This window comes from Macrotis lagotis, chromosome 2, assembly GCF_037893015.1.
Source record: "Macrotis lagotis isolate mMagLag1 chromosome 2, bilby.v1.9.chrom.fasta, whole genome shotgun sequence".
In the NCBI taxonomy this organism is placed as follows: Eukaryota; Metazoa; Chordata; class Mammalia; order Peramelemorphia; family Peramelidae; genus Macrotis; species Macrotis lagotis.
Window position 1 is genome coordinate 67,143,670 of NC_133659.1, and position 16,360 is coordinate 67,160,029.

General features: G+C 35.0%; 1 protein-coding gene across 5 annotated transcripts in view; it reads right to left on the minus strand.

Moving 5' to 3' along the window:
• Positions 1-501: 501 nt before the first annotated feature.
• Positions 502-16,360, minus strand: part of RC3H1 (ring finger and CCCH-type domains 1) — a 77,269-nt gene continuing 61,410 nt past the window's right edge. For 4 of the 5 annotated variants that reach the window (XM_074222063.1, XM_074222066.1, XM_074222064.1 and 1 more), the window contains 6 exons: positions 14,164-14,377; positions 13,850-13,940; positions 12,979-13,111; positions 10,247-10,423; positions 9,332-9,447; positions 502-8,735 (listed from right to left, as the gene is read on the minus strand). In XM_074222063.1, the coding sequence (XP_074078164.1) occupies positions 8,582-8,735; positions 9,332-9,447; positions 10,247-10,423; positions 12,979-13,111; positions 13,850-13,940; positions 14,164-14,377 (885 nt within the window). In that variant the 3' untranslated portion in view covers positions 502-8,581. The remainder of the gene's footprint in view (positions 8,736-9,331; positions 9,448-10,246; positions 10,424-12,978; positions 13,112-13,849; positions 13,941-14,163; positions 14,378-16,360) is intronic. The other variant, XM_074222065.1, reaches the window with a different exon arrangement.

Consider the following 16,360-nt stretch of genomic DNA (forward strand, 5'->3'; position numbering starts at 1 on the left):
CCCCATCTATGAGCTTCTTTATGGAAGTCACACCCCAATCCCACAACCTATCAATATAAGCAATTATCTTCCCCTTTATTCTCCCCCTCCCCCCAGTTTCAGATTGCCCATCTGTCAATGCTGTGATCTTCCCCATTCTTGTGTGTTCTCCACAGCCTCTCAGAAGCCCAGGAAGTTCTTTCACCTTCTCAAGATGTCCTCCATATTGCTCAACAAACATTTCTGCTGCCAACATGTTGTTTTCTGAACCAACACAAGTCGGACACTTCAGGATAGTACAGGGGCGGCATGTAGGACTCTGTACTGGTGGCTTATTAAACCTAAGTCTGGGGTTGCCTGTTTGTGATTTTATCTAAAAGGATTTGGATTTGTAATGCTTCTCCTGTTTTTTAAAATTCTGGAGTCAAGCTGCATAATAAATATGGAATGATTTCCCAATATCAAAATAAAATAGTAGTATTATAGGCACATTTACCCTCCCCCCCAAAAAAAGACGACACATTTTTCATTAATTTATCATTTAATATAAATGCTGACAGAAAGCAGATAAGAACTTGAAGACACTTTCAGATATTTACAAACCAAAAGGTGAATCACCTCCTTTCTACTTCTTAAAATAAATTCTCTTATCTGCAATTCATAAAGGAGCATTAAACACTATACAGGAGCAACATGAGGCTGAGTCAGTTTTAAGGGTAATGGAGAAAAGGAAGAAGAGTGGCATCTTTTATATGAACAACATGCACACAATTTCCCCCTAACATAAACTTGAAAAAAAATTGGCTCTATAACTGAAAAAACTTTTAATAAATGAAATACGAACTTTTGGAGACCCAGTTAAGTTGCTGCTTGCTGCCCATTGCATTCAAAACTACTGTTTCTTCCTTTTTACCTCATATAATGTTTAAAAGGTTTTTGAAAAAAAGTAAACATAAATGGATTAAAACATAGGAAAGAAAAAAAGTATCTATTTCAAACAGTACCATTCTTCTCCTATTCCAAAAGGACTTTTAGAAGATAAGTTATTACATCCACTTTCAGTTTTCCCAAATTCAAATGAATTTAAAGAAAACTTTACAGATTGCAAATTTCACCCATAAATACTAAATACTAGTTACTCATTTTTTTTTGGGGGGGGGGTTGAAACATGAGAAAAGAAATTATCATTTAGCAAATTCAGACATTTCTCAATCAGCTGCTGCTGTAAGGCTCAATGAATTTATTTTTTCTTTTTAAAAGAGGTAAGTTAGGAAGAGAGTAGGGAGTTGAGGTCTAGGAAAAAGGGGTAGGGAGAAAGCACACTACAAAAGTTTAACAAATGTTATTTAACATTGATTTAGAACAGTAGGTATGAATTTTCACTTATCCAAAATTCTAAGTGATTAGATATAAGTGAAGTCACTTATAACCTGACTCCAATCTCATGGTCTCCTTTATTAACCTAGACAATTTATTTTTGCTTTGTTAAATATACCTCTGCAGGGCACAATCACATACAATCAATACGATTGGTAAATTACATGAGCTCTAACCCAAGCATATATATGCACCAATGTTAAAAAATTACTTTTTAAAAACCACAACATAAAATAAAATAAATTCCACCCAAAAAGGTGATAATGACTGCAGAATGTCTCGGGAGACTGGTATGAGCCTAAAGACCAAATAACCATAGTCAGAGAAAAGGGAAAAAGGGAAAAGGAACCACATATACCATAAAAGGAACCTCAGAACTAGAAAGCTGTTTTGAAATTCAAAAAATTTATCCCATGACTACTACATCTTAAACCCTTTTTTCTTGATCTTTTATCTTCCCCCAAACTGGAGAACTATCCAGAAGAAAAATGACCATAATACCTGGACCAATGAATAAAAAAAAGGAAAGAAAAATAATTTCAAGTTCCAGTAACCATAAGGGAAGAAAAACAGCATTAAAAATGTTGGAATTGATGTACCTGGAAAAGAGTAGCCTTTTCCTGGGAGGTTCCTTAGTAGCATAAAGAAAAATATATGGCATGTACAAGCTAAAATGAAAATTCTTAACCACTTAAATCAGAAAACAAAACAATTTTTTAAGGGGCTGTTTCAGATACATACTCTTTGAATTACAGTCATATCAAAGCAGAGGAATCAAGCCAATCGATAGTACTACTGATAGCTACAGGTAGCTACAGGCAATAAATTTTATGCCTCACGTTAAGCTAGAAAGGGCCACAGGATAGTTTCCAGTTGTTAACATGACTGAGTGCAAACTCTGTTTTGGATGCCAAAGAATTAGAAGCTTTGCCTGCTAAGAATGGGATTCCCCTCTCCTGTTCTGCAAACAAGACTGAGACCTCAACAGAAGAACTCAGTCATCAAATTTTTATAATAAAGATTAAACATTCCACAGGTTTATCTTTTTCATCTGATGCACATTCATTTCTGGACACCTGATATTTTTAGTAAAATAGAGCCTCTCTCTCAAGTCCAAAGAAAGGGTTATTACTCTAAGGCCTTTTTTTTCTTTTTTGTTTGGATTGGGGGTAGGAAGTGGGAAGAAGTTAAGGAAGGAAGGGAAGGGTGTGCCATGCTTTTGGCCTGGAAGAAATTCATTATCTGGATGAAAATCCAGGGGCAGATAAAGATGTGCTAGAGTTTAAATAGTTGTTCAAAAAAAATTAGCTTAATAGTTATATACATAGCATATGCACATCTCACTTGTCTCTTTTCATAATTAGATTTCAAAGGGCTGTTACCCACTTTGTTCCATTCAGTACAGAAAAGTCCTCTTAATGGGAAATTAGTTCTTACTCCAGATATTTTATGCGATATTTTCCTTATCACCAAAACAATAATGTAATAGTATAAATGTATCATTTAATATCCAATACTAGTGAGCCAACTATGGATTCTAATGATCCAAATAAACAATTTTTTTTGTTTTTAGTGATCATCTAAAATCTAAAAGATTAAAGTTTAAGTATTCAAAGTTAGCAGTTCTTTCTAAAAAAAATGCAAATTTCCCATTAAAAATACTCTTGCAGTGACTAAAAAGCTGATTTAAGAATACTTTGTGTTAAATCCAATACATCTAAACAAAAACTTAAGACTTTTTAGCAAAATTTACCAAGTTAAAAAAAGCAAAAACAGGGAACCACTCAATGAATATAAGATTATCTGAGGACACAAAAATTATCACATTGAAATTTAATTTGTCAGTGTCAGAGCAGAAAGGAAAAAAATGAATGAAGGCAAACTAAGGATAGATAGCATAGCAAAGTAATGCTATAATGAGAGGCAGCTTATTATATCCTGGATGTTCTGATTACATTGTTCTTCAGTCTGACAGTTCTATACTGATAAACCCATGTGGATTAAGGATAGATGTGTTGGGGAAATAGGAAAAATGGGCCACACACTACTGACACTTGGATTCTTCTGTCATTAGGAAAAGAGAATCTAAGGTAACAGCTCACTACAGAAACCTCAGTGACAGAATGAGCAATTATTTTTATGGAGAATACAAAGAGGTTGTAGGAATTGAGGCAGGGAGTATTTAAATTATGTATACTTTCCATAAAAAAAATTTCAATGGAGTTTTAAAAGATTTTTTTACATGGATTCCCTAAAAAAAGAGGGAAAAAGTGAGGAGAGGTGACAAATAGTCTTAAGTTTCTTAGAGTATATTTTCAACAACTACATGATCCTTCCTTCACTAGTGGGAGATCAGTAATGTTAACTCTGTCCTCTTTGGTAAAAAGAACCTATGTACATATTAACTCCATTTCTTCTTGTAAAAAACTCTACCAAATGCAACACAAATATACCTTGCTTATTACTAGGCTGGATGTCTCTTAATATCATTTCTAATCAGTGATTTGTTCAGTAATCAATTTGTCGAGTCCCAGAGTCCCAAGACTTGAATACAATGATATTAGCCTCTCTTTCCTTTATATACAAGAGGGTTGAGAGAGTACACAAAGAAATGTAAGACATATATAATGAGTTTCTTAAAACACATTACTGTAATAAGATATCAGATTAATCGGCTTAAAGGAATGACTTTTCACTCTCTTTACACTTTATAAGGCTTTATCAGTTAACTTCAGACACATCTGTTTGCACAGTACTATCAACTCATAAACACTAAATGGTTTCGGTTTCACAATCAAAAAAGGCTACTAATTCCCCCCAACCAAAACAGAGTAAAGCACAAGTCTTTGGCTCTCCTTTAAAGAAAATAGCAGGCTACCATTCTTAATCAGACCTTTGTTTGCCTACCAGTAGGGCAATACCACATTTGTGCATCACTGAGTAATAACACCATTAGAAAAGGCAACTTCACAGAAGTTATTGGCTAAGCGAATTCATTTGAATGCTCTGTTTTGAGGCAGCAAGCTGTCACTGTTGCACGATCAGGGAGGGCAGGGTGGTGGGTGAGCCAAGGGAACAAGCAGAATGGAAAACTGACAAAAGAAACCAGGCAGCTGAGGAACTATATTTTGGATTAAACCTAAGCACAGTGCTGCAAAATTTGAGATGTTTTTAGAATTCCTACTCCTTAATGCAATGGCATTAAATAAATAATAAGGTGGCAAGTGAGAATCATAAACAATTCCTGTATTTTCTGAAATAAATGAAATGAAAAAGTGGGGGGGGGAGGTACAGGGGATGGATAAGGAGAGGAAGAAGAATCACCCCCACAGTACTAGGTCAAATATATCTGTTTTCCTACTATCTGGCTGATTATCTGGGGCTGGCCTTAGAGACAGGGTTGTGTCCTCAAACATTCCTCTAGGTATGGGCTTTGGAGGACACAGGCTCTCCCTTTTAACTAGGAAGTCACAAGGAATGAACCCTCATTCAGAACCCTCTTCAAAAGGCACATAAGGAAGGAAATCTACAGACATCCTAAGTGATGTATATATTTTTTTAAATATTAAGGTAAAGTAAATTGCATATTTAAGAACAATCAGATCTAAAAATCACATTCCAGATAACAGGTGAAAAATCCTGAAGGAGCATTCTTAGTTTAACATCCCCTATCACAATGAAACTCTTATTCTGGCTAGCTGAAGAAGAGATGAATTATCACAGAGCAATGCTTTTAAAGTCTTGCCCTTAATCCGCTCACCTTTAATTAAGTCTCTGTAGCTTTTTCTATAATTGTTGGGCAAAAAAAGCCTCTTTTTGGGTCATGCCTTAAATTTTACTTTCCTGGTACACATCAGCAAACCAACTTCCCATTAACCTGACTGCATCAACAGAAACAGGAAATGAATGTTTTTTTTTAAACCCTGAAGAAATATTACTATTAAGAAAAAAATCATTTTTTCTAAGGAACCATGGTATCAACCAACAGTTCTTATAGTGGAGGTATACTATAATCATATTTACAGAGTTTCTCATACTTCCCAGGAAACTTAATCTTGGGAAGAGACTATAAAGTAGTATTCAGAAGAATTTAAATTTTCTAAAAAAGTGTAAAGTTTTGTAAACTATATTTCTAACCTGACTGGTTTCACCTGTTTACTTTCTCCAAGGAAATAGGGGAAAGACAATCAGAAATTTAAACTAACCTAAGTGAGGAGAAAAAAAAATCAATGCCTTTTGCAGATAGTAACAAAAACTAGTTTAAGAACCAAGTAACATTATGACCAAATAGGATATTCACCTGGCCAAGTTAATCGCAACAAGGACACTGTACAAAGTGCAGCATGAATACAAATTATGGGAAGGAACAGAACCACCATATGCAATATTTTGGATTTTCTTTTGTTGCTGTACAAAGAGAAAAAGTAGATGGATTTGGAGTAAACAAGTTATGAATATAGTTTTAGTGATCATCTAGCTATCCAAAGTTTTCTTTGAAATATGGAAATAGGGAATAAGAAGCAGTAAATACATGCAGTAACTCAGAGATTTTTTTTTTACTTAAAATAAAAACATGGTGGCTAAAAATTTAAGTTCAAACAATAAAATTTTTTGGTTTACACACATAGATGTACAGTGTAAATTCAACCGAGTTGGAAAATGTTTTTATATTACTAAAAAAAGTTTTTAAAAAAATTTTAAAGAACGTCTCTGTTAGTGAGAGCTGCACTAGCAGTAGAACTCACTATTTTTCCCCTCAAAGAAAACCTCCATATGGATCTTTGCCTTTGTTCTGTGCTGCTACACAATCAAGGTCCCTAAAACTTCTACAGAGCTGCTTCTACCCTTGGAATGCACCATAACTTCTAAAATTAATCAACTTGCTTCTCAAATCAAAGAATTATCTAACATGTCCAAATGAGAAAAAAGATTTATCCAAATTATTCTCTGATGAAAGATCTACACATTGCCTTTTGGTACAGAAAAACGAACTGTAGAAACCTTGAGAATCCATCAGGGATATAGAAGTTTTTCTTCCTTCTCCCCATGGAAAATAGGTAGTAAAAGAAGAATCAACTTAGGAGCTAAATTTACTACTCTAAAGTCAAAGTTAAAAAGGTCAGAAAATTAGAAATTTCAAGTGAACAAAAAAAAAATGTGGCTATTAACTGGAAAAAAAAGGTCTAGTTTTTGTTCAAGTTCAGTGCTTCTACCTCCCAATCGGACATTTGATCGCAACAGCTGCGCTCATGCGAAAAAATCCTTAAAACATACTTAATATATATACAGATATAACTATGTATATGTGTATATATATATAATATATATAAATTTTTATTTAAATAAAAAAGAAAGCTCGAATCCCAAGCCAATATGTGTATATCAAATCCTTGACCAGCCAGGTCTGTAGGGCATAATCAAATTCAATGTGAAATAGTATATAAATGCGGTGCCTTGACTGGGCAAATTAAATAATTGCTACTCAAAAGAGTGTTCTGTTTGGACTCTCCTACTGGTAGGCAATGGCAGGACTGTATCAATTCCCCCCTCCCCCCCAATTAACAGTATGATGGACAAAAAGCTTAGCCCAAGGTTGCTAAGACCTTAGCAGGAGTTAAGGGTTAAGAAAAAAATAAACAAGAAAAATATTAACTCTTGCTTTTACCCAACCAAAGCAATGCAGTAACTTATTACATAACCAGTGCTTTCCAATTTAGTAGTCTAATACAGAAAAGAAAATAAAACAATCAGGCCAAAAGAGGGTGATAGGAAGGAAGAAAGGGTGACACATCAATTTATCCCCAATGAGCATCAGATTTAAAGATTTTCAGCTCAAGGTAGATCTAAAACATCAGAATATGTGCAGCAATAACTAAATGTTCTTTTAACTGACTGGCAAGAAAAATTTTTCCTTCCTTTCAATGGCTTAGTAAAGAGTAACTTTTAAAAATTATGGCCAGGTAAAGTTTGCTAAACCTGATTTTTTGGTATTAAACTACCTACTTCTGATAACTGTTCCCAAGAAGAACAGATGATTAGCCATTCGGACTATCACTAAATGCCAGGCAATTTGCTTTCTTTCAACTTTCTTGAAAATAAAAGAGTTTTCAGTATCTCCAATGTTATTTCCTCAAGACATAAAGAGAAAATAAAACAAACCAAAAAGCTAAGGCATATAAAAGGGAACTAGATGTTAAATTTATTTTCAGTTAAAATCAAGTGATACATTTTATCACATAAAATGTGCTGGTTCCTGAATATACCATGACTTCAAATGGAGTTCAGAAACCAACAGCAGAGCTCCAAATTTCTAGGCACTATCTCAATATTTGCAATAAATCTCAAATCTGGTTAGCTGAAGAAAATCAGCATATCCTTTGCTTTCAGGGCTAAGCTACAATTGGCTTTCATCATAATCTGGCTAAGTATTTTAGAAGGTGAACCAGTATTCTAATTATTTCAAGGAAAAAGTTGGTATTATTAATAATGACAATGATGAGGCTATGCAATCTGTTAATAATTAGATCACTTATAGGGCAAAGATAACCTAAGACTTGCATGAATGGCATGAAATATAGATACAAAAAGGCAAGATGTTAAACAAAGGAAAAAAGGTATGACTGCCATGAAAACAAAAACAATCCATCTTGTCAAAAGAAAGTTTACTGCACATTTTCTGACATTACAGTCAATAACCGATTTTTTGCACCTTATAATTCACACAAGGAGTCCAGGTGCTTTTTAGTTTGGGGGAAGTGGGGGGGGTGGGGAGAGACAAGTTAGAGAAGGATGTGGGTAAGAAGTATACACTGGGTATGTAATAATACCAAATAAAAGAAAAACCTACTTCATTAAGATCATACAATTAATCAAACAGAGTATATATATAATATCTTCTTCTTCTTTTTTTTAAAGCCCTGGATCCAAGGCGTCCAAAGTTATTAAAATAAAGTTCATTCACAGAACAAAAACAAATTTAATCTGAATTGCTTGCAGATACTGCTTATTTTCATTTTTTTTAATTAAAAAACGCATTAATGTGAACTATGTGCAGGTTTTGTTTTCAGTAGTGGTGTTTGTGCACATCGTCTCCGAACCTGCTGCTGTTGTTTCTGGGTTTCTCTGGTTACCCGCAGAGCAGGAGGTCTGGAAATTATGAACACCACTCCTGCCCTTCTACTCCACAAACTGAACGAGGGAAGAAGAAAGCAGCTCTTCTCTCATTTCAGGGAGCAGAGCTGGGCGTGACTCCCGTCCTCTGAGAGTCATTGTTATCTCCCCCTCCCTCTGGATCCTCAGCCAGGGTCAGAGAGGAGGTCTTGTTTGACAGGAGGCTGATGTTTTCTTGTGATAAGGTCGATCCATTCGGTACCTCACTGCTAAGTCAGAAGGGTAGAAGAACAGTGTAAAATGAGGAGAAGGAGAAAAATGATTACTCAGCTATGAAATAAAGTTATCAAGAGGTGATATACAAGCAGAATTCTCAGTTCCACAGAAAAAACTCTCAGCTGTTTTGAAAATGCATTCTTGTTGGTGATTAACTATTAATCACATATACAAGTGTATGATACATTATTTTTTCCAACAACTAAAGAACTTTTGTTTTTTGATGGTATAAAATGCTAAAGCTGAATCTAATTTTAAAATACAGAGAAGTTTGGAATTATAAAGTTTAATAAACATAGTGGGAGTTCTTAAATAACAATTTATTTGAAAGTCAGGACAAATTGGGAGTGAATAAAACCTTTGACTATTTCATTAAGTTTAGGTTAATTACCCAAATCATTACTGCAGAGGAGTTATGAAAGCTAAATCTTATCTTTTTATCAATCTTAAGTACACATTCAAAATTATTAAAATTCAAACTGACAAGATCTTAGAATAGTTCTTAAATCAGCACAAACCAAAATAATTACTCTTCCTCTGGTTTGACAAGGAAAATTACAAAGAGCAGAGGGAAAGCTCACTTCTTTACCTGAATGTCAATGCAAGGTCCTCAGCTGGAACCTTGTTTTGTGGTTCAGCTTGTCCATTTTCTGCTTGCTTACTGGAACCCAATTTGTTTTTCATGTCCAAAGAAGATTGGTTCTCCTTTGAAAGAGGAAGAAATAAACAATCATCTCTCAATTACTCAAGCTAATGGACAAGAGATAGAACAGAACCGCAGTTTGTTCCAGATATTATTCTTATTTAGCTGTGAAACACAGACTCAAAAACATGTCCAGTTCTTACTCATTCCCAGTGAACTGATCAAAGGTCGGGGATGGTATGGGCAATAAAGGGTGAATAGGCTCCAAGGCAAAATGGATAAATTTATTCATGCAATAGGAGTTTATCACTATTTAATAACAACAAAACCCCTTTAAAATGATGAAAAATGTATATTACAAACTTGAAAAGCTCAAAAAACCCCACTATTTTATCCATTAAGATTACAAATTTCTTTAAAGGAAGAAAAGGCCCACAAACTATAAAACATAAGAACATAAGTACTATAAGTGAAATCCCATACATTCATACTGTTTGGAAGAAATGGATAAAGAATGTGTGTCACTAATTACTCATGGGAAAACAAAACCGAAAAGTTGCTGGCTAATAACTTTTGTACATACTACTCTATTTCTAAAGTGATCTACGCCAATTCTATGCCTCCCAACTTGGTTCTAGATATAAAAATCACGTTTAAATATTTCTGGGTAATTTCTGTTTCTTTAAGCAGAAAACTCCAATAGATATTTGTCTTAATGCAGAATATGAAGGAAAAAAAGAATTAAAAACCAATCCAAAATAATCCAACAGGGAGAGCACAGATTCTTATGAAGCCAATGGGAGATCCATGTCTTTGACTGTCAATAGCTCTCCAACTGCAGCAATCATTCAGCTCACTCACCAGGCTCAGCTCCCGGGTTCTCTTGCCAATCTCCCGCTCCACCTGGTGGAGTTCCAAACTCAACTGCTCACTTGAGACCATTCCAGGCCACTTGGGGGGTGGGGGTGGAGGCTGGGGAGGGGGCTGGCCTGCCAGAGTGCTGGTCTCCCTCTGCAACAGCAGTCTGTTACTAACAGCCTAAATGAAGAAGCCACCATGCAAAAAAGGAATAAGCAGGGAATAAGTGAGGATTGTTGCTTTAGGAGAATGAGGACTTATTTAATATCTTTCCAAAAAACATGATGACATTATAAAGTACTGACTCTCTCTTTAAACACTAGGTAAATTTTAAGGTCTGGAGGCACTTAGTTTTTGCCTTCCTTTATATACCTGATGCTCACTCAGTATTTATTAAATAACAATGACTTCAGATGTCCCATATTTAGGCTGATTTGTTTGTTCTCTTTTAACTGAAGTGGGACATACTGGTAGAGAATAACCCATTCCAACCTATTTTTAAAAATTTTCTTGGGATTCTAAGCCCACAACCCTTTCAATGGGGCTCATTTAATGAAGTCTGGCTAAAAGGACTGAAGTGACTAGTAGTTAGTAAAGTCATAAATGGCCTTTTTAGATAGATATTTCTACAAACTGCCAGAATAAAAGAATAGTTTACACAATAAATCTACAGACTGCAAATACCTTGTGGGGGAGGAGGGCGAAAGAGAAAAAGGAATTTAAACTTTCAGAAGGGCAGAGTTAATTCATCACAACAGCATTATAGTGACAAGATGGGACACAAAGGAGATTTTGAATTAAGATATGGACAAAAAGCAGATATGGGGCAGTTAGGTGGTATAGTGGATAAAGCACCAGCCCTTGTCAGGAGGACCTGAGTTCAAAATAGACTCAGACACTTAATAATGATCTTGAGCAAGTCATTTAACCCCATGTCTTGCAAAAAACCAAAAACCAAAACAAACAAAAAAAGCAATATGTAAAATATAAACAATATCCCAGATCCCAGGAATGCTAAACCCCAGCACAAGAGTAAAAAACAACCCCCCCCCCAACTATTCTTCCGAACATAAAAATGAAGACTGTGGTTAGTTATAATTTCCTCTTCAAAACAATCAACAATTATTTTTCCTGAAGGAAAATAACATGTTAGTATCCACACTTAAGTGTTTCTAATGGTTTTCTCTAGAAAACAAATTGAAATTATAACCCAAGGGTGATTAATCTTAGCATGCCAAGATTTAATTATTCTTTTTTTTTAAGGTTTTTGCAAGGCAAATGGGGTTAAGTGGCCTGCCCAAGGTCACACAGCTAGGTAATAATTAAGGGTCTGGGGGTGGCTAGAGCACCGGCCCTGCAGTCAGGAGTACCTGAGTTCAAATCCCGCCTCAGATACTTAATAATTACCTAGCTGTGTGGCCTTGGGCAAGCCACTTAACCCCACTGTCTTGCAAAAAACCTAAAATAATAATCATAATAATTAAATGTCTGAGGCTGGATTTGAACTCAGATATTCCTGACTCCAAGACCGGTGCCCTATCCACTGTACCACCTAGCTGCCCTAATTTAATCATTCTTCATCTATGCTCCCACAAGGTTGCATCAACATTACTTGTTACATATAATATCCAATATTCCTTTCACAAACTTGTTATTGAATTTAAAAAATAAAATAGCAAATATCTCCTGAAATTTACTTTATTCCAAAATCTTTTACATATTGGATGTATTGTATATTATACATAAAAGTAGGTAAGCTTTTAAAATTTCAATTTTCAAAAAATTTCAATTCAACAAATAATTGTTAAGTGTTTACTATGAGAAAAACATTATTTAAAACATTAAAAAGACAAAATAAAATTCCCTTCTTTCCAAGTTGTTTACAGCATTTATACAGATAAATTAATATAATTTGAAGGGAGACAGAACACAACTAAGGGGGATGATAAAGATTTGAGGAGGTGGCCCATGAGCTGAGTCTTAGATCCACAGGGAACATACACTACATAAAGCACAGGGGCATTTGGAGTTCTAAGTTAAGGAAATAAAAACTAGGTTCCTTTAGCTAAAACAAAATCTAAACAAAAAAGATTAATGTAAGCACAGGACATTACTTTGTCAGCTCCCATTTTTCAAAGAACATTAATTATTCCTGGAATCAATTACAAATGGTGACAAGTTTAGGGGCTGCTAGGTGGAGCTGTGGATAGAGCACAGGCCCTGGAGTCAGGAGTAGCTGAGTTCAAATCTGGCCTCAGACACTTAATAATAATTACTTAGCTGTGTGGCCTTGGGCAAGCCACTTAACCCCATTGTCTTGCAAAAACAAACAAACAAAACCAACCCTAAAAATAAAAAAAAAAGGTGATAAGGTTGGAGAAAAAGAATACAAATACAAACTTAACAAGAGAATGTTATACATAATAGGCATACTAATGTTGAATGATATTAATGAATAGGGTTAAGCTAAGCATTTGTTTCTCATTACCATAGTTTTTAATCTCCAGAACTCCTTTTGCTTAATAATATTAACCAAAATGTCTTCTAGATAATGGAACTTATTTATGTCTTGAAGTTTCAAAGAAATACAGTTTAGATACTTGAACAGTTAAATCATTCCACAGAGGGCTGTCACTGGAATGGGGCACCTATAAGTTTGCCTCTGTAATTTGTCAACTTTTCCCTCAATCTCTTAAAAGTCCCTTCAAAGTCCCTAACCAGGTCTAGGCTGGTACCTCGAGTCCTCGAAGCTGGGTGTGCTGGTTAATCTGGTGGTTCAGCTGCTGCAGCTCTAATCTCAGTTGTTCTCTCTCAGCAGAGGGTAAGGGCTTCCCGTGACTGGCCACTTCTGACATGGTCAATCTCTCCCTGGGATGGGAAAGCAATAAAAGAAATTAAAGTGCAATTATATATGTGTATATATGCATATGTATGTTCAGAATAACTGAATGGCAAGGGAAAACTCACTTAACTCTTTGATGCTCATAGCACAATTCTTTGTATTTAACCAGCAATACCTCTACTAAGTCTTTATTCCCCAAAATTCAAACAAGAAAAAGGACCCATTTGCATAAAAATATTTATAGTTGTTCTCTTTGTGATGGCAAAGAAATGAAAATCAAGGGCATGCTCATCAACTAGGGAATGGCCAAACAAGCTGTGGTTTATGATTGTGATGACATCAGTACATGTGCTATAAGAAATGACAAAGGATGTTTTCAGAAAAAAATATGGCTAAGACCTATATGATCTATTGCAAAGTAGGAGGAGAAGAATAAGTAGTCACTGTGTGGAGTAACAATCATGTAATGATGATCAACTGTGAAAGACTTGGTTACTATGATCAGCACAAGGACTAAGGCAATTCCAGATAACTTTTTTTTAAAATTTATTTTTATTTTTTTATTTTTTATTTAAGGCCACACAGCTAGGTAATTATTAAGTGTCTGAGGCCAGATTTGAACTCAGGTACTCCTGACTCCAGGGCCGGTGCTCTATCCACTGCATCACCTAGCCACCCCTCTTGATAAAAAACTTATCCACCTACAGAGAAAGAACTGTTGAACGCTGAGAATCCCCTGACCTCCCTCCCCCAGAAAGACATACCTTTCAGTGAAGTGTCCCTGAGAAGGCATAGTTTGGTGAGGGGAATATGGAGAACCTCCCCAGCCACCATGAGCTCCATATGGACTGTAATCTTTAAGAGAAAGAAGGTTATTTAGGGGATATTCAATTCACACTGACTTCTTTTCATTTTAAGCTAGCTACTAGCTTTCTAGACAGCCTCAAAGATATAGTATAATACAGTTTTCTAAAAAATCAGATAGTTCAAACACTGACAAGCTCAGAATACTTCAATACCAAAAGAAAAAAGCTAAAAAACATTTCATCTGACCCTAAGTGAATTCACAAATACTCACCAGAAATGCTGATTGATTTGGTGGAAGTCCCCTGAGCTGCCAGAGCCTGCATTGGGCCAGAACCCTGATACATGGTTTTGGAAGTTCGAGATATGGCGCCAAACCGGGACACTGTGGGTCGGTCACCAAATGGGATGAGGTCATCATCACTAGTTTCTGCTACCCTTCGCTGAAGCTCTAGCCGCTGATCTCTCACACTTTTACTGTCCACATTCTAGCAGACACAATTCAAAAAGAGAAAACCCATCCTTATTCCAAGTCTTTTCTCTTATAATACTCTGCAAAAGTAAAGATACTGAAATGAAACTAGAAAGATGTGTAGGATTTTAATTCATCACAGAAATACTGAATGGTAGAGCTGGAAAGGACCTTCTGGATCCTATAGTCCAGGTTTTCTTAACTTTGGGGTGCATGAGATTGTCTTATATTTTGACAACTATATTTCAAAATAGCTGGTTTTGTTTGTAATCCTGTTTTGTATTTTATTATACTGAGAAGGTATCTATGACACAAAAAAGGCTTAACAATTTTTGCTGTGGTTCAATAATAAAGACACTGAGGGAAAAGTTGAGTCCATGTGAATAGTTGGTGATGAAGCCACTTCTTCAGTTTTCAGAGAGGATTTTAGCTATGGAATAAAAAATGAATCAGATTGGGCTTCTTAAACATTTTTCATATCAGTGTCCTCTCTAGTAGTTTGGTCTCTGCTCAAAAAAAATTTGTTATCCAGTCGTAACGCTAAAATTCAGTTAAAGATGGGTGAAAATCAAACTAGAATCCTACAATATGCTGTGTACAAGAAAGTCATTTGAAGCAGAAAGATACATATAGAGTAAAGGTAAAAGGTTGGAGCAAAATATATTTTGCTTCAGCTGAAGTAAAAAAAGCAGGGGTAGCAATCTTTATCTCAGACAAAGCAGCAGCAAAAATAGATAGCGTCAAAATAGATAAGGAAGGAAACTTTATCCTCCTAAAAGGTACCATAGACAATAAAGTCATTTCAATATTGAATATATATGCACACAGTGGGACAGCACCCAAATTCTTAGAGGAGAAGCTGAAAGAATTACAGGAAGACATAGACAGCAAAACTCTACTAGTGGGAGACCTCAAACTCCCGTTATCAGATCTAGATAAATCGAATCATAAAACAAACAAGAAAGAAATTAGGGAGGTAAATAGATTGTTAGAAAAATTAGATATGATAGACTTATGGAGGAAACTGAATGGGGATAGAAAGGAATATACCTTTTTCTCTGCAGTACATGGAACTTATACAAAAAACTGACCATGTACTAGGACATAAAAACCTAATGATCAACTGCAGAAAGGCAGAAATAGTGAATACATCTTTCTCAGATCACAATGCAATAAAAGTCATGTGCAATACTGGGCCAAGAAGATATAGACCCAGAGCAAAGTGGAAACTGAATAACCTCATTTTAAAAAATGAGTGGACCAAAAACACAAATTATAGAAAGAATTAACCATTTTATCCTAGATAATGATAATAATGAAACAACATACCAAAACCTATGGGATTCATTCAAAGCAACTCTCAGGGGATATATTATAGCCCTAAATGCTTATATGAATAAATTGGAGAAAGAGGAAATCAATGAACTAAACATGCAACTAAAAAAATTAGAGAAAGAACAAATCAAAAAATCCCCAATCAAATACCAAATTAGAAATTTTAAAAATTAAAGGAGAAATTAATAAAATCAAAAGCAAAAAAACTATTGAATTAATAAATAAAACCAAAAGTTGGTATTATGAAAAAACCAATAAAATTGATAAACCTCTGGTCAATTTGATTAAAAAAAAGAAAGAAGAAAAACAAATTGCTAGTATTATAAATGAAAAAAGGTGAACTCACCACCAATGAGGAGGAAATTAAAGTAATAATTCGAAATTATTTTGCCCAACTCTATGCCAATAAATTTGATAATCTAAGTGAAATGGATGAATATTTACAAAAATATAAGTTGCCCAGGTTAAATGAAGAAGAGATTAAATACCTAAACAACCCTATCTCAGAAAAAGAAATTCAACAAGCCATTATTGAACTCCCTAAAAAAAAAATCTCCAGGGCCTGATGGATTCACAAGTGAATTCTACCAAACATTTAAGGAACAATTGGTTCCAATCCTATATAAACTCTCTGGAAAAATAGGGAAAGATGGAACTCTGCCTA